Genomic DNA, 20,404 nt, shown 5'->3' with positions numbered 1-20,404 from the left:
GCAGACACTCTCAGTGCTTACATGGTATACAAAGACCGTATATCCTCAGGACACGAATTCGAATCTACATAATCCAGACATCAACATGGTTCGTATTTCCCAGATCAAAGAGAATAACGCCCAGATCGATGAGAAGTCGGCACCTCGTGTTGCAGTGTTCGTTGGCGGAACATCGGGCATAGGAAAACTTACGCTCAATGCAATAACTAGGCTCGGAACACGCTTTAAAGCTTATGTCATTGGGAGGCAAGAGAGTGAGGCAGCATTCAAACCATTCATCGAGGAACTACATCTGGCGAATGCGAATGCGAGTATCATATGGGTTGAAGGGCAGATCTCGTTGCTATCCGAAGTACAGCGGGTTTGCGATCGCATCAAGAGACTCGAGGGCAGTATCGACCTCCTCTTCATGACCGCGGGGTATGTGAATTTCAGTGGAAGGCATAGTACGTTGCTCCTACGTATTTTACCCTTAGCAATGATGAGTCGAAGACTTATATCTCCAGATACATCCGAAGGCTTGGAGATAAGCCACGCACTGGAGTTTTACTCGCGGATCTGCTTCACGCAAAATCTCCTTCCTCTATTACGCTCTTCAGGTCGCGCGCGCGTAATGAGTATACGTTCGGGTGGGATGGAAGGTGACTACTTCTTCAATGCAGACGATCTCCTACTCGAAGCCCCAGGTGCATTTGGAGCCATGGCTTCGGTAAGACATATGGGCAACATGAATACGCTCGCACTAGAACGTATCGCTCAGATGCCAGAGAACAAAAACATTGTTTTCATGCATTGTCATCCAGGTGGCGTGCGGACGGGAAATCTCTTCCGTGGGTTTCAGGAAGGATCCTGGGGTTCATGGTTGGCTGCGACTTTCATGGATCCGGTTATATGGCTTATGGCGTATGGGGAGGAGGAAGCCGCCGAGAGGTACCTCTATCAAATTACGAGTGCGGCTTTTGGAGGAAAGGGTATACTATTGGGTGCAGGCGTTGTTGCGGGGAAGAATACAAAAGGAGGTAGGGAAGGGAGTCTGTTTCTGGTGCATCATACTTGTGAGACGACGCTGAATGAGGAAAAGTTGAAGAAGTTAAGGGTCAGCGCTCAGGACAAGGTTTGGATCAAAACACAGGAAATTGTTGGCCCGTATGTTTAGTCTCTCAAGCCTTACGTACAATTTACTGGCTAGTCTATTGAAATTGCTGATCAGGTCACTGGTGAGCAATTATGACCCCGGGATTCTGAGTGAACATTGTAATAACGGCTGAAAAGCAGATCCGTTGGGATTCATGGAGTTTGCGGGGATCCGCAAATGGCCTTAATTAGCGATGAAAGTGGTCAAGAGAGTCTTTTCATCTATCATGACACTGTAGCATTTCCGAATGTTAAATGTCAGCAGACTGATTCGTAAGTTGTGGGAACATATTCAGTGATCGTGAACGACTGGGTAAGTGACGGACAAGTACGGGGGATGAGAGGTGTGGCTGCAAATAGGGTACGCTAGGGAGGTGGAGCCCGCTATACCGCATTCCGATCCCCGTTTCGCTGCACGTTGAACTGACGTGCATCATGCACCATGCATCCCAAGATAACTCGCCTTATCGTCACTCATCTCATATCCATCATGGAACGTCTGACAACAATGGAGCAGTTTCTACAAGCACCCGCTTGCTCTGTGTTGTGGCCATTGTGCTCATCCGGCTGATGTTTGCCGCGCCATCCTGCCTCCCGTTTCCAATCTCCCGCACAGCCCGGCGCTCCGGAAAAGGGGCCACGGTGGCTCGTAATGCGAATAACCCTAACGGTCATCGTAATGTACGTCCTTTTGTGATGATACGACTCTGCTATCAATTGTCTGGAAGCGCTTGCGAAGGTCCTCAAAGCAATGGATTCCCACATATCATGCGCGTTGCAGAGATTGTCTCCAGTGGAGTCAATCGACGAGTACACGAAAACAACAACTTGCGCCTGTTGGACCCGCTTGCCACCCGCATTCCGATATGCTCTCAGGCGTTCTAGAAGCGGCCACTAGCTCATTTCCGCACATCTTGGATGTGAACGCCTGTTCGCATGCTGGCCGATGCGAGAAGGGGCGTGTCATGGTTGCACAACTAGGCACCAGAATAATCGGTATCCATCCGAGGCCCCCAGTAATGTGTCTGTCTCTTCCACATCGTGTTTACCTCTTCCATTTCGCATAGTGTTGACGCGCGCTGTGTTTCCTGTATTTGTAGTATCTCTTAATCGTACTCGCGCATTTAGCACGTTGTATTCCAGCAAGCGTATATTCGGCCCGAGTCATACAACCCCAGATTTTCCCATACCATGTTTCCCAGTGTGAAGGACCGAGCGCGGCAGTTGTTTGGAGAAGCTGCCATACCCGATACCGCACCACCACCTCCGGTCGCGACAGGAAGGAGAGGCGCGCCACTGAAGGCGGCTGCAGCTACGAAGGCGACCCCAGAACCCAAGACGCCTGCGAAAACATCCAGAGCCGACGCAAGGTCAAAGAAAGATGCCGCACCGGTGGTCGAGGAAACACCAAAAGCCATAGGCGCATGGCCGAGTCCTTTTGCTTCACTCAGCACGAGAACATCGCCACCAGCGACCACCACGCCGCCAACGCCATCGAAATCGAAATCGAAATCATCGTCCAAGACAGCTACCGCATCGAAACCAGTTGCACCCTCAAAGTCAGAGAAGCCTTCCAAGGCCGAAAAGTCGGAAAAGACGTCAAAATCTGAGAAAACCGAGAAATCGTCGAAGTCTGACAAAGCTGAGAAGGCTGCAAAGGCTGAAAAATCTTCCAAGTCTGACAAGAAGTCAAGTTCGCGACCGAAGACTCCTCCGACTCCCAAGCCTTCTGGGTCTTTCTTTGGGGGCGCAGCTAAGACTGCTACGCCTGTGAAGAAGAAGGTTGAGCCAAAACCTGCGCCCGAACCTAAAAAGACCTCGCGCCCTAAGCTCGATACCCGCACCTCGTCTCGTCCAAAAATGGAGCGAAGCTCGTCATCCTCTTCCCTCGAAGACGACGACGAATACGGTGATCTCCGCGCTGCCTGCCTTCGAGAAGTATCTAACGTCACCGGTCTCAAGGGAAAGAACCTGGCAATATCTTTGCGACAGCGATCCTCTGGTGGTTGGTATGCGGCGCTGAAAGATGTCGGCGCGGATAAATATCTGAAGATGTGGATGAACCGCGACAAGACATTCAAGACGCAGGACGAAGCGTTAGAGGCCTATTTGGTGTTCGTTAAGAAGATGAATACGGATATGAAGCTTTTTGGACCAATGAGCCCAAAGACTGGGAAGACCAAGGGTTTTTTCTAAACTTTTGACGAACGATCCGACGCGTCAACGTACCGACGCAACCTAGACGTGTTTATGAGAACACGCCACTGTAACATATGTAACACTACGGAGACCGGCATCATTTTTCAGCGAGGCGTTTGGATCCTTCTGCGAGCCCTTGCTCGACTTTGTTGTAAGATATGTAAGATATGTAAGATTACGCGCTATTTGGATTTTTTTTACTGGCGTTAAGGACGACGAAACGATCTTGCGCGGCGACGTACTGGGCCGGTTTGATTCGGTTCGCTATATACCCCACTCAAGATCTTTCACTCCTCACGAACGTGGCTTTGTTCGTTGATCGAACGGACGAATACGCCATTTACATACACTTGTAATCTATAATACTTCTTTCCGGTCACCCGGCTTTATCTCATTTGCCATCTACGGACAACTGGCCGGCCATACAAGATCACAGTGCTTAGACCTTTGACCTGCCACAGCTTTTATTTTCCATATCTAGTCCTGGCCATCTTCGTCTTTCCCCAGGTAAGGATAGAGGTGCTTTACACCCTCCAAATCCCCGTCGCTAACTTTCCACCGTACGTCAATAATCTCCAGATTGTCTTTTTCGACTCTACTCGGTGGACCGAACCCAATACCGCGGTCCTTCCAGAACGCCAACGGCACTTGCATTACATCGTCTACATCTGCTCCGTCGTTGGCAAACTCTGCAGAGCTATACAACATGATAGACTCATCATCAAACTCCAGATCGTGCTTGATGAACAAGGGCCAGGCTTTTCCATCTTTGTGAACGGGGTCAACATGGTCGATTGTATCAAAATCCTGGATAGCCGTGAAATCGTAGAGAAGAGCTAAACGATAGTCGTTGCAAACTTGCTCCATTCGGTGCTTCTTCGCTGCGTCGACTTTGGCTTTGGCCGCGGCATAACCCCGAACTTTAGAACAGTCAAAGTGAACGTAGTCATCACGATCATAACGCTGATGCTCATGCCAGAAACCGAAGATATGACCCAGTTCATGGGCAACAGTCGAGTGCCAATACTCCGCCGGGTACTTGTTCTTGAAGTTGATACTGAGATGCGTACCATGGCGACCCGGCGAATCACTCCATTCCGCTGGTATGTAACCCGTGACCGAAGAAGCCTGGACATCGAGGCTCGTGGACTCCTGGATAACGGCAACATCATGCGGATAAGCATCATTCCAGATCCAAGGATCGGAATCCTTTTTGCGTTGGTTGTAGCAGTGGGGCCATTGATCGTGTTGGACTTGGTACTCATGGAACTCAAGTGAGTGGCCGCTCTCACTGCCAGCGTTCCCAATCTTGTCAGTCCAGAGTTTCCAAGCTGCATTAATGTCGTCGGCGAAGTGAACGCGGGCGTTCATGTCTTCGAAACAGTATGTGATAAGGCCGCTGGGCCATGTCGTTCGAGGCCGTCCAGTCTGACACGACGGTTAGCTAGACAACGCATATTGGTGTGGATCCAAATATACCATGGTCACGATCTCAGTCCATCTAAGATTCAGTGACGAGGATTCATCACGAGGTATGAGTAGACTGGAGATCATCTGTGATGTTGTGTGGGTGTCATTGGCTAGATACTTGAAGCTGTTAAGGGGCGGTGGGCAAGCTGCGGCTGACGCCGAAAAGACAAGAAACGCTGACCAAAACATTATAGTAACAGTCAATGATGTGGAGGGTATTTTTGCAAGGGCTAGTAGGTGTAGAAAATATATACATAATGGGAAAGGTAAGGCAACCATTCCAGGTCAAACAAGGGAACGTCAACTCGAGCGAACGCTCACCTGTCAAAACGCTTTCCCGAAGAAGGCGATTTCGTGCATTCCAGTGAAATATTGGGCCTGCTGGCAACAAAGAATCGTGATAACATACCGGGCCGTGCTGGGCTGCCTAGACGATGATCTCAGGTGTGGTCCATCCCCAACTGCTACTTACTGTATGTCACAAAGACTCATAACGTCATCTAGCACTTTAGTTCCATTCCTTCAAACGGATTCTTTTCTGACCACTAAGTCACACTGTCCAACGAAATGTTAGCCTAGCCTAGCAAACACAATCTACGAAAAGACTAGGACATGTCAGCCAACGACTTTTTTCGACTCAGCCATTTGGATGCTAACATGGAAAGAATTGAATCTTGATCAATAGGTTCGAGATTATTTGTCAGAGGAGATGACTGATAAGTGTATGTTCTCATATGAGAAGTATCGAAGATATAAAAGACTGACAGCTATACGAGAAGAAGTATTGTGAAGAATAGATACAGCACAGATTGCAAAAAGGATCTGGATATGGCGAGACTCGAACCCGCATCTCCTCACGAACGAGGCCGTTGCCTCACCTGCGACTTCTCCTGTATACTTACAGAAGAAGGGTGGCGTCTTGACCGTTTAGACCACATACCCTTTGATTGACATCCGTTACAGGCAGGACCTTTTATACAGCTACAAAATCCCAAGGTTCAAAATAGAGAAACACGGTATAGATTGTATAGGTTGCGTTTATGAAGTTTCACCCATCTTCTGCATAATAGTCGTATCCAGAGCTCAACACAGATGACAATGTGATAATGAGAAGCCATATAGCCGTCTTCCTTCTGAACCGGTGCTCTTTACGAGAGTCCTCACTAACTCTTTCCAATCGAAAGAAATAACCATATTCTCCAAGTCGAGCTCAAACAAGAATCCACTCTCACTGTTATCCGCAAGACTAGTATCGACAGCGTCTGCAAGCCTCATACAGAACAATAGTTTCAAACAGCTCTCACTCTCACCTCGATAGGTTGCATATACCTCCATCTGCGTGTTGGGGCGATCGCACAGCCACTGCTCCTTGGATTGCTTCAGTAATTGTCGAACATGATGCCGAATGATATAGAGCTGCATTTGGTCTGTAGGTAAAGAGTTTATAGATGACTATTGAACGCAAGTTATGTCGAAATAGAAACGTCGGTGATCTGGCGAATATCTCATGAAGGTGGCACGACGACAGTCTATATTTCTGTTCCGATACTCGATAGACAAGCGTAGGTGGGTCGTGAGGAAGGTGCTTCTGATGTAAATCTCGACGCCGGTTCTGAGAGAGTGAGAGACGGGACGGCAGCCATTCCAGAGATGGTACGGGTCTTTGGAGTATGAGAAAATAGTAGCCCATATTTCTGGGGGTAGGTAACCCATCGTATGTGTAGAATAGGGTAGAGATCCGTTGCGAGCAACGTGGTTACAGTAAGGTCAATGAAACAGTCGGTATACCGCAAACACTACAGTAAGCGCATATGATACGGTTTGTGACGGTGAAAGGGAACAACGTTATTGATTGCAAACATATCATGTATCCAGTAGAGGTGAGCAAGACCAGAGTGGATTATCCTGTAGCTGTTACGTAAGCAGACCCTGGAGACTAGCGCGTGGAGCTCATAGTCGTGTTGCGCGACGGTTGTACAGCTACCATCACTCTTGTAGCCTTGCCATACACCGACCTTCTCGCGCCTGACCTCCTGCCTTATAGTGAGCCACGAATAACTTTGGGCTCCGCTTTCCCAAGATGCCGGCCACGGTCCAACCATCGCACGCGCCGCCACCGCAGATCCCAGGCTTCCAGATCCCGAACGACGAGGCGCATTCACTCAAACAAACTGTTGCCGAACTCCTCGAACGCGAAAACCTGCGCTTCCCCGGAGCGCAACCCGTCTCATTCGCACGCGAACATGTTACTGAGCTTCAGCGCAACGAATACTTCATGTGCGAGAAGACGGACGGCTTGCGCTGCCTCCTCTTCTTACACTGGCGGGAAGGACCAACTGGCGCTTTCGAGCCTGTGACCTTTCTGATCGACAGGAAGAACAACTACTACAACGTCGAGCCTCCCTTTCGGATACGTCATTATCTGCACCCCAACGAACCCGAGCCCTTCTTGTTCGGCACCATCCTCGATGGCGAGCTGGTTCACGATCAATACCCGGGCGAGCCTGCGCCGCGCCTCAACTTCTACGTTTTCGACTGTCTGGCGGTGGATGGCACAAACGTGACGGGCAGGACACTGGACAAGCGGTTGGGTCGATTACACGATTGGGTCATCAAACCATACGAGGCCAACTTGACGAGGACCTTTGGAAAGAACATCACGCCAGCCGACCTCAAGCCGTTCGCTCTCAAGGGGAAGAAGACCTACTCTGCGTATAAGCTCGAGGACATGTTCAGCAATATCCTTCCAAACCTCAGACACGGCAATGACGGCCTGATCTTCACCTGCGTGTCTACGCCCTACCAGTTTGGTACCGATAGGCATATCCTCAAGTGGAAGCCTCCCCACGAGAACACCATCGACTTCAAGCTCCGCCTTGGCGAATTTCCACTCATGGACCCACAAGACGGTGAAGATGGCCCCATTACCGACTACGACGCAATGCCCAGCCCCATTCAATTGCTCGTTCAGCACAACTCGAACCACTACGAGGTGTTCGCCACCCTGTCTCTCAATCCAGCCGAGTGGGAGACCCTCAAATCGCTCAATCAACGTCTCGACGGTCGTATAATAGAATGTTACCGTACAGAACGCGGGCAATGGAAATACAAGGCGGAGGCAGATGGTACACCACGCTGGCGAGACGACAAAAAGGACGCGAACCATATCAGCACAGTTAACAGCGTGCTGGCTAGTATCGAGGCTCCTGTAACCGAGATGGATTTATTGGCCAACGCAGAAAATATCAAGCGGGAAACTTACCGCCTGCAAGGTAAGCTGGACCAATACCGACCTCCCCAGGACGGTGAGCGTGAGGCCAAAAAGCGGAAATATAGCGACTCAGGCTTGAACGGCCAATGATGGATGGAGTTGGTTTTTAATTCTTAACCACGAGATTTTCTGGTGTACCATTAGCGTATCGTCGTTATTTCGATATAGGCGTTTATCACGGGGTTCCGGCGCGTTCAGGCAGTATATGATACCCACGCTCAATTCATATAGATGGGGCGGCTCAAATCGACTTTTGTTGCTCCTATTACTACTTTCCTTGGTCTCCTTCCGCCACAGGCGTCCGACATCTCGCGGCGCATACCAACCTTAATTAGCAGGAGTCAAGGACAGGGTGAATCGACTCATCTTTAAGTGGTATTTGGTCATGCACGTAGATTGTTGCAGTATTGAGATGATGATTGATATAGTAAAAATACCTCAATTCTATCTAGCTCGCAGGCTCGAGCTCGGTCTGTTTTCCATACAGGACACGGAAGAAAAGAGGTGTCCAATATCCCATTCCCAGATCATGCCATGTAGTGGTACTTTTGCATCGCATATATCATTCCACCTGAACACTCATATGCGCGTTTATATCGATACAATGATCATCCAATCGATCGACAGAGCCCATAAGGTAAGCCCTCCACTCGGAACCGACATACAAGAACGTTGCTCAAAGTACGCCCCAAAACACCAAGCAATGGCTAAGCGAGTGACGAGACAAACGACATGGGGCCAATAGTAACATGTCTGATTGAGTACATAGAGATGAAATTCGTAAAGTCCTAAGACGCAAGGAGAAACATTGGGAAGGATGGTGTCTGTCTCTTTGCATAATGCTCGCTAGCAGATGCGTGTAGGTGAAGATCCGAATCATATACAAGAAGATAGTGCTGCTTTTCCTGGCAACACCACAGAATCTAAGAAAAGATGAGAATCTAAACCCTCAGGCGAGGCAATTATCTCTAAAGAGATGTTAACGGCGAACGCTGTTCGCAGGGGACGCATTTCTGCTTACTCTGCCACGTCGCTGATTGCCTCCAGCGGCCTGTTGGTGCTGGGGTGGCATATACATGCCGTATGGTGGGTACATGCCTGGCATGCCCTGGCCGGCAAGGTTGGCGGGCTGCATCATCGGTGATCCGTTGAAGCTACCGGGACCTGCAACGGGCGAGGCGTTGCGATAAGCATCCATACCCGGAACTGGGCCTTGGAAACCGTTCATCTGAGGATAGAACTGACCCTGTCGGGCCAAGAGCTGCTGGTATTGCATCTGCTGCTGGTTGTTCATAGCCTGCATGTTTGGCATGTACATGGGTCCACCACCCATTGGGTACTGCTCGAAACCGTTGGACTCCATGCTTGCTGTGCGCTGGAGTGCGACAGGGTCGTAGCCAGGAGCCGCTCCTTGATAGAAGTTTCCAGGGTTCGGAGGTCCAGACGCAATGCTATCCTTAGATGCTGGTCGAGTTGCGGAATGTTCACGATGACCAGGGCCGCCACGAGTGGAGAGACCAACCTCATCCATAAGTCGCTTGTAGCCTTGTTGGGGCTGCGCCTTGATGCGCAGCAGCACATTGCGCACATTCTGTACCACGTCCGCCCGAATCTGCTCATCGAAGAACGGAGTGGTCAGCACCTTGAAGATCAAAGTGGCACCGCAGTTTTGGTCGGCCAAGATGCTTTCCAACACCTGGTCATTGGTAGAGAAGAACAATGCTTGCAGGATAGTATCGCGGGCCTCTGGTTCGTTGCGTTGGTTGATTATCTTCAACACGGTGAGATATGCAACCTTGTGTGTGCAGAGGTGAACAATGTGTGGGACCAAACGAGGAGCCAACACGGTACGTCTCCTTGGGAAGGTGCAAGTGTCGAGGAACCAAGTCAGGAGCAAAGCACCGTTCGCGTTGGTCGCAAGCTGGACGCTGTGGAGAGCAATCGCAGCAGCTACCATGCGCTGCTGATCCTTGGTAGCATAGTGGCTCTCCAAGCAAGCTCGCATGGCACGGGCACCGAATCGGCCCTGAGCGAGATCCCAAAGTCTGCCCAACATGACCTCGAAGATGAAGTCGTTGAACTTCTGGTACTTAAGACAGCCTTGCATAACGTAGTTACCGAACTGGTCGAGGAAGAGCGCCATGGCATATGGCTGAACAGCATCCACGACCATCTTCTGCATAGTCTCGGACTTGGATACATCGATGATCTTCTGGGCAGCCCACGTTCCGTTCTTGTGCACTCCAATCTTAGCAAGATGGGGAGCGATCTCGCGAAGCATGGCTTCCTTGGTAGGCTCCTCGCAGAACTCGAACAGCTTCTGCACCACAGTGTTACCGAGGTAGTCGGAGGACAGCTCAGCGATTTCGGGGAGCATGGCCATGGCGATGTTCTCAATGTCCTCCTTTGAACAGGACCCGTTATCGATGCGCTTGCGGATCTCTCGCAGTCTGGGAGCATCGTGGATGCGAGTGTGGCTTGGCTCCTCAACAGACGGGATCTCGTCGACATAGTTGTTGAATTGTACAGCCTTCTCAACCTTGTTAGTGATCCGTGACTGTTCATCGTCCGTGGCGCCCAACTCCTTCACGATCTGGATAATGTCGGTGCGGATGTCGCTGAGCTCCGGGGTTGTCAAAGGAACGTTTGCGGGGATGCTGTTCATCTTGGTAGCAGTGGCAGAGCCAGCCGCGCCCTCAGCCTGAGCCTTTGACATTGGGTCAGGGCTCGGTGAAGGGAACAGACCGTTGTGACCAGGGGTGGCCGCTGCACTTGGGATCTTAGCGTAGCCAATGCGGACGGGACCAGCACCTGGGAAGATCTCCTTTCCGTTCAGAGTCGACTTCGCTTGAATGGCGCTCTCGAGGTTCTCGTAGTTGACAAAACCGCAGTTCTTGTGGGTAAGCACTCGGGTAGACTCGATACCACCGTACTGGGCGAAGATAACTTGGAGCGATGAAACCGTGGTTGATGAAGGGATGTTGCCAAGCCATAGTGATCGAGTAGGTCCTTCCAAAGTTCCATCATCACCCAGGTTGTTACCTGGCAAGTGAAGCTTCTTGACAGCTTCAGTAAGATTGTACTCGGCGTCCTCAGTTAGGTCACCAGATCCCATGCCATTGTCGAACCGTCCCATAGCGGGCAGGTAGTTGCGCATCATGCCCCGCGAAGGAGCATCTAGCACACCAGCAGTACGGGCTCGCGGACGCGCGTTGGAAGCGAGATTCGCGAATGCTTGCACTTCAAGGTTGTGCTGGCGGACAGCTTCGTGGATGAGAAGAGCATTGGCCTCTGCAGGGGTTATGGCACCGCTGTACCCACCATACTGGTCCTCCTCGTCCTCGGCATACTTCTCCTTGGCATTGACAGAGTAGGATCGGAAGCGGTTTGCGCTGTTCGAGTTCTGGCTGTTGGCGTTCCTCTGGCTCTCGAGGAGGAGCTCAATATCGGACGGAGCCAAGGTTGCTCGCGCAGGCTGGGGCGTATCGACTAAACCAAGGTAGTCAAGAGTTTTGACATCAGTGTCGGCAAGCGAATCACGCGAGAAGGAAGACCTAGGCGAGCCAGGCCCGTTGGAGGGTACAGAGGCAATGCTGTGAAGTGTGCTGCTGCGGTCACGGCCGCTTGACCAGCCATTGGAGAAGATGGGGTTACCAAAGGCAGAGTTGGAGGGAGGCAAGTACGCACCCGGTCGTTGGGGCATTGAGCCAGCACGGAGACGCGAGAGCAGTGCGGACTTGGCAGCAGCGTTTGTGGATCCGAGAGCACTGAAGCTCGAGCTGTCGGTCGGTGTACCTGGGCCAGGCTTGAAAGGGCTTGTGGAGGGCGTTGGTCGCGAGCTCTTGGGGAGCAGAGAGGTGCCGGACATGAGGCCGGGAGGGGCAGCGGACGGGGAGAAGCGTGAGGGCAGAGTGCCAGCACGGGCACGGCGACCCGAGGCGGGTGCAGCTTGTGTCGTCTCTGGCATGGCGTTGTTGAAGTCTGGGAAGCTCAAGTTCTCGCTGTTGGGGGATTCTGGGATAGTCTCACGCAGCGGCGTCGAGTTGCCGCTGGTAGGAGGTCCCCACATTTGCGGAGTTAGGCCCTCCTGTGCCTGAATCTCGCGTGCACTGTCAGGGTGTTAGCTCGAGTTGAGACTTGTTTCAGGGTGCGACATACCGTTTGGAAAATAGTCGGCCGCCATAGTCATGCGAGGGGGAGCCATTGCCGAGCCTCGCACCCGCAGCGGCGGCACCCAGTGGGTTGGCGGCATTGCCATAGGAGCGGAGAGAGCCGCTGTTGGGGGGCTCGACAGGCGAGGTGTTGCCGGTCGAGGAGCCCGAGTGTGGCGGCTGGGGCAGCTGGGGGATGTAGTTGAGGTTGATGTGGTGTTCGGGGCGGTTGGTGGGAGCCATTATGGATTACAGACCCTGTGGTGACCTGGGTAGTCTATACGGGAAGAATAGTCGTGGTGACTCGGTTACCAAAGCCAGGGTAATGGTGCGAAGGAGGGTTGGTGCCGGCCAAAGGAATGTGAGGCGGAGAGGATTATTGCCAGCAAGACCGGGCTCAGCGCAGCGCAGCCTGTGTGTACGGTGGAGACGACGACACCCGTTGGATCCAGTCCGGATGCGATGGTGGAGCTTCAGACGGCGGGCTGTTTGCCGACAAGGAGTGACGGAGGATTGGCGGTGGTCGATTATGGACCTGTACAGCGGCAGGCGGGCGGAATAGACAGATCACCGGAGTGCCTGGAGAACAGAAGTAATAGGATTAAGCGGACGATGGCCGATTAAGCATCCGAGCTCGGGACGAGGCCGATACAGCTAGTTGTCGCAGGAGGGGAGGGGGAGAGGGCGATGGAGCGATGGAGCGATGCGCAACAGAACAGAGGGAGTGGTGAGGTTCGCTTGATAGAAATGGGGAGCCACCAGGAACACGAGGGAAACTAGCTCAATTGGGAGGGCTGCCAGAACAAGCACGTTACAGGTTACGGGCACGATCTACGCTGTCGGCTACGGTTGCGGGCGGGCTGTCCAACGTCGAGTGAGGGTTTCTATTGCACGGCAGCTGCGCATTGCTTTTGTAGAGATTCAGGGGCTCGCAACTCGTCGACTACCAGTCCTGCAATTGTGTCCTTGGTCGGTGGCCGCGGGACGAGGGCAGCGCATGCCCGCTACCGTCTGAAACACAGAGGCGCGTCGAGAAAGTCCGTTACTCCAGAATCTGACGTGGACACTGTGTGCCTCTGGCCGCTTTGGGGCTGTGATTGGCCTGCTGCTGCTAAACATGGATTAACGTGCACCTGGGGTCCTGCATGCCGACAGACGGCCTATCAAACTTTGTCCTCGACCAAGCTGCAGCAGTGCCCTCTCTCTCTACCGTCTCTACACAGCAATCTGCATTGCGCCCGCTCAATTGCAACTAGAGTATGGAATACATCACATCACTATAGCCTGCAATGCATGTCCACGCAATCGAAACAAGCTCTCTTCTAGAAAACATGCACGTCAGACCACTGCGGATATGCCTTTGTCCTGCATGTCCTGCAAGTAGACAGCCTGACAGGCCATGTAGACCCAAAGAGCTTTAGTGAGGCGTTGACATGACATGGTGCGGTACCTTGGAACGACGTTTATCAATCATAAGCACGCTATGTTTCAGGTCCCATGGATCGTGCCAAGTCTTTCCCGCTGACTTGGCGACGTCTCAATCGCCCGTCGCGTCATTCGCAGGCGCGTGCTCTCGATCCATCGCCGACGACTGCATGCAATTCAAGACACAGTACACTCACGTCGCTTGAAACAACCCACCAAACCCGCATAATACCGCAACGCCAGACGGCCCCGCCGCCCTGCAGTCCATACTGGATAGTCGTTCACCCCACAGTTGGAGCGCATAATCCGTGTCTCATGGAAGTCTTCTGGAAATCCGCACCACACCCTTGATCGCTGCCGTCCGACTCGCTTTGCCTCAGGCTCCATCCGCCTCGTCTGCACCTTCCGCGCCTGCCTCCGCGCCTGCCCTCCAATCTCTCTCGACCACCATGTCCGAGGAGCCACCTCAGATAGTCATGGAAGATGCCCCGCCCTCTCGTCACGATGACGAGTCCGAGGCATCCCAAGATGAGAGCGACGAGGAAGCGCCCGCAGAGCTCATGGTCAAGACCAGAGCCCGGCGATCCAATGCCGGCAACCGCATGGCCAACCTGCTCGCCAATGCGGCCGAGGAGGAGGAGGAATGGGGTGAGGAGTGGGAGGAAGCTCCAAACGAGGAGGAGTTTCAGGGCGATGCTGTCAATGAGCAGGAAGACTACAACATGGATTCGTCATCATCAGACGAGGATGACGATGGCGCCGACGACGACGATGCGGGCGAAAAGGAACTGCGCAAGGCAGAGCGACAAGAGCGGAACAAGAAGCGCAAAGCCGCCACAAACCCCTTCACTGCACGAGTCGCCGCCGTGACACGCAAGAAAGTCAAACTCGATCTCCCGCGTGCACAATCGCCCACGCTCGCCCCTCCGCGCCCCAAGAAAAAGTCTGAGAGGGCATCGTGGCTGCCTACCGAAGAGGATGGCCCGGTGCGCATGTCAATGCGAAAACAGACTGTAGCGAACAAGGACGCCACACTAGCCAAGCTGAAGGAGAAGGACCGGAGGCGCGATGACACCCTGGCTATGATGAAGGCCGCAGAGGCGCGGAAGGAAAAGTCCAAGGAGAAGCCATTGACGCAGGCCGAACGGCTTGCTGAGGCTGCCCGTAATGAGCGCATCAACAAGAAGACTCTACACAGATGGGAAGAGGCAGAGGAAGCCAGAGCAGCAGAGAGGCAGGCGAAGATCGACGCCCTGAAGAACCGGCAAATCGATGGGCCCTTTTACCGATACTACAGCGGTCCGGGCATCTGGGTCGATGACAAGCTCAAGTACACAGGCAAGGATGCGCCAAGTCTGGAGCATCTCGAAGAAAAGCTCAACAAGGAAACTACGGCTGCGGAGGCGCCAACGACACAGACAGAGTCGACAAACTTTCCAGTACAAGCGCCTGAAATTCATGCGGATGAGCAACCATCATTTCCCTCTCTGGATCCGTTCAGTAGCTCATCACAGATACCTTCGATACCAGCAACGATGCCACCACAACAAGATAGTTCACATCAACCATGGTCAGCAGCAGCATCACAAGGCGGTGACGTTTTCATGGGCTCGTTTGGCATGCAACACCCTAGCACTGTCATGTTCGCACCTCCGAATCAAGATTCGTTTCTCTTTGGCATCGACCAATACGCCCAGAACCCGCAATCCCAGTCCATGCATGGCGATGAACTTCCTCCTTTTCCCTTTACGGAAGCTTCTCCCTTCCAGAACCAATATGCGACCTCACAAGCAACCCTCTCCCAACAACTACACCCATCTCTCAGCGATCATTCTCTACTTCAGCAGAACGGCGATCCAGCAATAGGGACCCAAGCCCTCATTGCACAATTCCAAAAACCAGCCTTACCTCCTCAGCCACCACGACGCAAAGTCATACGTCGAGCTCTCCGCAATCTACTAATCTTGTCAAACTTTCCCAACCTTGACGCCCCACAAACAACATCATCGCGAGCCAGAACAGCAGCCTCACTCCTCAAGGAAAAGGACAGGTCAGCCTTGGTGCAACTCTATGCTGCGCTGTTCAACTGGACTCCTGCCGAAGCTACAGACTACATACAAAAGACGCTCATCGCGCCACCGAAGCCACCACGGAAGAACGCTGCGCCAAAAGCCGAGCCAGAAATCGTGCTCAAACCAGGACAAAAGCTCTGTCCCATTACCAACACAATCGCCAGATACCGCGACCCCGAGACAGGTATCGCGTATCGTGATGCACGCGCTTTCGGTGTGTTAAGAGGTGTGGTAGGAGGCGGTTTCGTATGGAGTGGTGATTTGGGATGCTACGTAGGAGGTCGGGCGAGACCACTAGAGAGTATGGGAGGCAAAGGGTTTTTGGGTATGCCACCAGCAAAGAACGTGCCGAGACGATTCTGGGAAATGTCAAGTCCATCAAGGAAGGTCATGGCGCCACCCCCGCCCACGCCTACTCCAGCAACAAAGCTGCAGACGCCAGTCCAGGAACAAGTGCAGAGTGTGGAACAGCCAACGCCGGTGAGACAAACACATGGAGACACCATTGTTGTTGCTACACCGTCTGTGGGTGGGAAACAAAGTTCTGCGCCTGTCAAGGCGGAGACTGCTGCTGGGTCGTGAAAGCTGGATCCGTAGATACCATTCTTCTCTGTAACAACACGCACGATATCCATACAACATCAATAATATCATTCTGACAATCCTGGTATCCATCACGTTACACAACCACTTATCAGGGTCTTCCCGAGAGATTGTTGAAATCACTGCGCTTGCCCTGCGACTCAAAAACGCTGAAGATCCTAGCGGTATTATCTACAATGTTACTGATACCGCTTTTCTTACCGACCTTTAGTATATGTCAACTACCATCAAATCAGTTCCGACGGTGTACAACTGTTTACAGCATACTGCCAACGAACTAGAAGTGGAAGTGAATAGTGAGAGTGAAGGCGGTTTATGATTAGACCGCAGAGCCACACCGGTACCATCTCTTCACTGACTACTACTACGCTACGGACTGCTTACCCCAGAAGCACAGTCCTGAATGCACACCGTAAGTGTCCTTGTACGAACTGTAAGTGAGACATATACTAACTTTATGCGTTTACATATAGACTCGCCGTCGCGATACACATACACGGCACTGATCTCATCACCCAAAGCTTGCCCATCTCCAGGAAAAGCGTTCCTGACAAATCAGAACATTCGCAATCGATCGATTTGGCACCCCGATACATCATCACGACGTCTGCGCACGCCCGTACAACGAGAGAAACCATTCATCGCCCCTCCCGTAAGCCGCGTGTTTCACCCAACTACCCAGGATGAAGTATATTCACGCTATCATACTCACACTCATCCTCGTCGCCTTCTTCTGCTGTTTCTTCGGTTACTGTCTGATGAGGAGCTGTCGGCGGGCCGTTGATCTGGAGTTCCAAGAAATAGATCACATGCGAGATGTTGAGGCGCAGGCTGGAGGAAGCGTTAGTGGAGGGGTGAGGAGCAAGGATGGTAGTAAGACGAGGAGTAAAAGTGGAGGAGCAAAGAGTGCAGGAGCAAAGAGCGAAAACGGACAAGGCAGTAAAGCGACGAAGAGTGCTGGGAGTGGAGGTGGAGCGGCGAAGAGCAACGCCGGTGGTGATGTTGCAGGGTGGGACGCTGGTGGAGGTGGAGGAGCTCCGTGGGACGCCACGCCTGCGGGAGACAGTGGTGTCAAATGGTGAAAATGGCTGAGACAAAAGGAAGCATGTTCATGAGTAGTTTGGAGATATGGAAGAGGAAAACAACTACGGAGACGGAAGACGACTCAGCGATACTGCCTGTAAACTATCATAACCATGATATGATCGAGGCGCCTGGGGAAGTCGTGCACCGTGTAACGTCTAATGCGAGCACGAGCGTCTAGAAGACGTTGTACAAGTTTGTCCCTCGAGCATGTACCGCAATTGATATTAAGTTCTCGGGAGCCTTTCTCCCTCGATGCTAGATGGGAAACAAGCGCTGAGTATCGAGCCATTGAAACTTAACTTACCAAAATCATTTGTTTTGGCGTGTGTTGCTACTGCGTTGGTGTGTTCGATGGTTGGATGCTATATTGCACAACGTACCGGATGTTTGCTGCATCGTTGGTCCTCGACAAACTTACTACAGCCTAGCTAAACGACAGCAGATATCTATCTGGTTGACAGTTGCTCCAATACAACTGTCTTCCTACTCCCCACCTTTGTTGGCGTTTGAATGCTCTTGCCCTGCTTCAATCCTGTTCCTTTATTGCCCGTCATGGCAGCAACCAACCTCATCATCGCGCTTGTTTTCGCAGGCGTCTTCGGCGCAGCCTTGATCTACGTCGCCCTTTGGTTCATTCATCGCTACATCCATCAGAGCTGCTGTGAAATTGAGCATTGGTGTCACACACTCTTTTCAAGCCAAGCAAGGCCACCGCCATGTGTACACATCGGAAAAGGGGAGCAGCGAGAGCCGCCGAGGCACCAGTCGAGATCCACGAAGAGGGAGAGAGAAAGACCTGAGGGATCGCAGACCAGGAAGTACTACGAGCACCGAGATGGAGAGAGCCACGCTGCTCGTAATGCGGATGCAGGCTGGGCGAGGCCGATGCTACAATTCAATAGCTCTACGCAGCCACAGCAGCAACAGTCATACGGACAGTTATACTATCCTTCGCTCGAACAGAAACAGTGGCCTAGTGTGAACCAAGTCGATTACCCGTCGCGAATACAGCAACAGATCCCAGTGCCATGGCAGACTCAAGGGGTGGCTCATATGCCACCTTTCGCTATGCCTACAGCGGTACCGCAACAACTGTTTCCGCAAATGACGGCAAGGATGCCTGAACCTCAGCACCCAACTCAGTATCCGCCTCAGTGTCAACCCCGAGAGCAACCTAACTATCGACAGACCTACACGGAGACGATGAGTTCGGATATACCCAAAGCCAGCCAGCCCCGGACCCCTCCATTGAAGCCGAAGTCTGCCGCTAGACGTGCACGTCGAGTCGAGAGAGTAGATTTTATCCACATTTGTGATGAGTATCCACCTATCGTGTTGGAGGCGCTGAAGAAGGCAGCCCCTCAGTCATCGTCATCGTCCTCATCAAGCTCCAGTGACACATCGGGCACCACGCAAGAAGTTCCACGGGTATCGATACCGCGAGCGACGCCTGGTTTCGCGGACACGTTGCCGTTCGAGTTCCCGCAATATCCGCATACGGCAACGAGAGCTTGGAATACTCCTAGATCATATCCTCGACAATGGAATCGCGACACGATGGGGGTTGATGGGCCGGATACTTCAGCCAGGTACGCACCTTTTACGCCGATGAGCGGGTATGCAGCGAGGCCATTGGGGTTGTACACGAATAGGAGGCGTTCAGCACCGAGTAATGCTCACCCTTATTCCGCTGCTCGTTCGTAGACTGGAGGTTACTGTTCATGAAATGTATGCTGACATTTGTTGTAGAGTCTAGCGTTGCGAGGTCTCGCTCGTACGAGCGGTGGAGACAGCGGACGACAAGTCCGAGAGACAGCGGACCAAGGAAGGACCAACCTGGAGGAGAAGCACATGCTGTGAGAAGAACGAACACGAAGCTAAACGAAGACACACGCCAGGGGAACGAGAGGGAACGGGTCGTTACTAGTGTCCGAGATGAGTTCGGCGGACGGTACGATCGACAGCCCGAGCAGAAGCCAGGCAAGGAACGCTCACCAACAACACAAGAGGTTCCACGCTACTCTCCGATGCCTATTCCAGTAGTCGAAGAACCATCTACGCCAACATCGGTAGGCCACACAAGTATACCGAAGGTACCGTCGGCTTCCGGCAACGCTGCTGGACCGAGAACTAGCTCAACGCCACTATCTCCTATTTCACAAATCCGAAATCCACTCAAGTTGCCTAGATCATCCGTATCAAGTCTGAACAAGGGCGAGTAGTGGTAGATGCAACGGGGGAACTGAGGATAGTCTTGCGAGGGTAACGTGCGTAAAGGATCACAGCAAGGGTTGTTGTGCGGGCACTGTCCTCCTGCAAGACGGCATGGAACAACCAATAGTTGGAAGTGTTGTAATCAAATGCGTAGCTTGACGAGGCTGTGATGAGATGTGACATGTATACTGCGTGCAAGCCCCAAAGATTACGGTAGAACCTATTGTTAGCATGACAAGTCCGCGTAACCTGGGAATGGCATAAGCCAGTGGTTTGAGGTGTGTGGAGTGATGTCAGGCAGTGCAGGTGTAGATACGCATTCGTATATGGATACGCCAAGTACGCGTCCTAGAGCGATGGAAAACTCCGCGCGATCTCGGTAGATGTGTCTTCGCTTACTGAATCGATTGCCAATGCAATGACCGAAGACCAAGAGGCCGAGATACAGGCCAAGGACCCATGTGCAGATTCTGATGGCGGGCAATGACGGACCACAACCGGTAGAAGCTTCAGCTGAATAGGCTCATGGTGCGAATTTGAGGCGTTACTGGCGAAGGATGCATCTCGGTCCCGAGGTGAGGTCAGCTGGGAGCGGGAAGAAGTTGGGCGCGCGCGATGCTCTGTTTAGGGGGCGTGGTGCGAGTGGGCAGTCTGGAGCGTTGGGAAACAGCGCCTTGTCAGATCAGCCCGCCGTAACTCCAACGACGCATTCGAAACGGCTATCCCGCTGTCGCGACGTGCTATTCGCGACTATTGTGTGGATGCCGGGGCTATGTCAA

At 52.5% G+C, this 20,404-nt stretch overlaps 9 protein-coding genes and 1 non-coding gene across 10 annotated transcripts; 7 read left to right on the top strand and 3 right to left on the bottom strand.

The window, feature by feature from the left end:
- Positions 1-85: 85 nt before the first annotated feature.
- CC77DRAFT_1056548 (hypothetical protein) lies at positions 86-1,156 on the top strand (the record flags this gene model as incomplete). Its single annotated transcript, XM_018527922.1, has 2 exons — positions 86-446; positions 507-1,156. 2 exons carry the CDS (start codon positions 86-88, stop codon positions 1,154-1,156), a joined length of 1,011 nt encoding a protein of 336 aa, XP_018391899.1.
- A 305-nt stretch (positions 1,157-1,461) lies between these two features.
- Positions 1,462-2,172, top strand: CC77DRAFT_50537 (hypothetical protein). The gene has a single exon (XM_018531954.1). It carries the CDS (start codon positions 1,570-1,572, stop codon positions 2,017-2,019), a length of 450 nt encoding a protein of 149 aa, XP_018391898.1. The 5' UTR covers positions 1,462-1,569; the 3' UTR covers positions 2,020-2,172.
- Positions 2,173-2,325: 153 nt separating this feature from the next.
- CC77DRAFT_953318 (hypothetical protein) lies at positions 2,326-3,716 on the top strand (the record flags this gene model as incomplete). The annotated part of the gene is made up of 2 exons (XM_018535429.1): positions 2,326-2,679; positions 2,746-3,716. 2 exons carry the CDS (start codon positions 2,326-2,328, stop codon positions 3,328-3,330), a joined length of 939 nt encoding a protein of 312 aa, XP_018391897.1. The 3' UTR covers positions 3,331-3,716.
- Positions 3,717-3,810: 94 nt separating this feature from the next.
- Positions 3,811-5,295, bottom strand: CC77DRAFT_1046130 (hypothetical protein; the record flags this gene model as incomplete). Its single annotated transcript, XM_018527430.1, has 4 exons — positions 3,811-4,761; positions 4,813-4,876; positions 5,213-5,230; positions 5,276-5,295. The coding sequence occupies 4 exons, from the start codon at positions 5,293-5,295 to the stop codon at positions 3,811-3,813; spliced, it is 1,053 nt and encodes a 350-aa protein (XP_018391896.1).
- A 331-nt stretch (positions 5,296-5,626) lies between these two features.
- Positions 5,627-5,745, bottom strand: CC77DRAFT_t3. Its single transcript has one exon. It is a non-coding gene; the product is annotated as a tRNA-Arg (tRNA).
- Positions 5,746-6,793: 1,048 nt separating this feature from the next.
- Positions 6,794-8,513, top strand: CC77DRAFT_1015767 (mRNA-capping enzyme subunit alpha). The gene has a single exon (XM_018524090.1). The coding sequence runs from the start codon at positions 6,884-6,886 to the stop codon at positions 8,162-8,164; it is 1,281 nt and encodes a 426-aa protein (XP_018391895.1). The 5' UTR covers positions 6,794-6,883; the 3' UTR covers positions 8,165-8,513.
- Positions 8,514-8,936: 423 nt separating this feature from the next.
- Positions 8,937-12,577, bottom strand: CC77DRAFT_50495 (RNA binding protein-like protein Jsn1). Its single transcript, XM_018531953.1, has 2 exons — positions 12,233-12,577; positions 8,937-12,183 (listed from the first exon to the last, which is right to left on the bottom strand). Exons 1-2 carry the CDS (start codon positions 12,466-12,468, stop codon positions 9,054-9,056), a joined length of 3,366 nt encoding a protein of 1,121 aa, XP_018391894.1. The 5' UTR covers positions 12,469-12,577; the 3' UTR covers positions 8,937-9,053.
- A 1,522-nt stretch (positions 12,578-14,099) lies between these two features.
- On the top strand, positions 14,100-16,046 carry CC77DRAFT_907612 (YL1-domain-containing protein; the record flags this gene model as incomplete). Its single annotated transcript, XM_018533626.1, has 1 exon — positions 14,100-16,046. A coding segment is annotated over one exon (1,947 nt), but the record flags the coding sequence as incomplete, so codon positions are not given.
- A 426-nt stretch (positions 16,047-16,472) lies between these two features.
- Positions 16,473-17,255, top strand: CC77DRAFT_50435 (hypothetical protein). Its single transcript, XM_018531948.1, has 2 exons — positions 16,473-16,737; positions 16,799-17,255. The coding sequence occupies exons 1-2, from the start codon at positions 16,641-16,643 to the stop codon at positions 17,107-17,109; spliced, it is 408 nt and encodes a 135-aa protein (XP_018391892.1). The 5' UTR covers positions 16,473-16,640; the 3' UTR covers positions 17,110-17,255.
- Positions 17,256-17,664: 409 nt separating this feature from the next.
- Positions 17,665-19,355, top strand: CC77DRAFT_50315 (hypothetical protein). Its single transcript, XM_018531946.1, has one exon. The coding sequence runs from the start codon at positions 17,922-17,924 to the stop codon at positions 19,113-19,115; it is 1,194 nt and encodes a 397-aa protein (XP_018391891.1). The 5' UTR covers positions 17,665-17,921; the 3' UTR covers positions 19,116-19,355.
- Positions 19,356-20,404: the final 1,049 nt, after the last annotated feature.

The sequence above is a fragment of the Alternaria alternata genome (assembly GCF_001642055.1).
Source record: "Alternaria alternata strain SRC1lrK2f unplaced genomic scaffold CC77scaffold_1, whole genome shotgun sequence".
NCBI classification, from domain to species: domain Eukaryota; kingdom Fungi; phylum Ascomycota; class Dothideomycetes; order Pleosporales; family Pleosporaceae; genus Alternaria; species Alternaria alternata.
Note: the sequence above shows the minus strand (reverse complement) of the source record. Positions and strands in the feature narration are given on the sequence as shown.

Coding starts and splice junctions, on each gene's coding strand:
- CC77DRAFT_50537 (XM_018531954.1), top strand. CDS start 1,570: ATGCACCATGCATCCCAAGATAACTCGCCTTATCGTCACTCATCTCAT.
- CC77DRAFT_50495 (XM_018531953.1), bottom strand. CDS start 12,468: ATGGCTCCCACCAACCGCCCCGAACACCACATCAACCTCAACTACATC. Junction 12,184..12,232: donor GGCCGACTATTTTCCAAACG/GTATGTCGCACC, acceptor ACACCCTGACAG/TGCACGCGAGATTCAGGCAC.
- CC77DRAFT_1015767 (XM_018524090.1), top strand. CDS start 6,884: ATGCCGGCCACGGTCCAACCATCGCACGCGCCGCCACCGCAGATCCCA.
- CC77DRAFT_50315 (XM_018531946.1), top strand. CDS start 17,922: ATGCTCTTGCCCTGCTTCAATCCTGTTCCTTTATTGCCCGTCATGGCA.
- CC77DRAFT_50435 (XM_018531948.1), top strand. CDS start 16,641: ATGATTAGACCGCAGAGCCACACCGGTACCATCTCTTCACTGACTACT. Junction 16,738..16,798: donor CACAGTCCTGAATGCACACC/GTAAGTGTCCTT, acceptor GTTTACATATAG/ACTCGCCGTCGCGATACACA.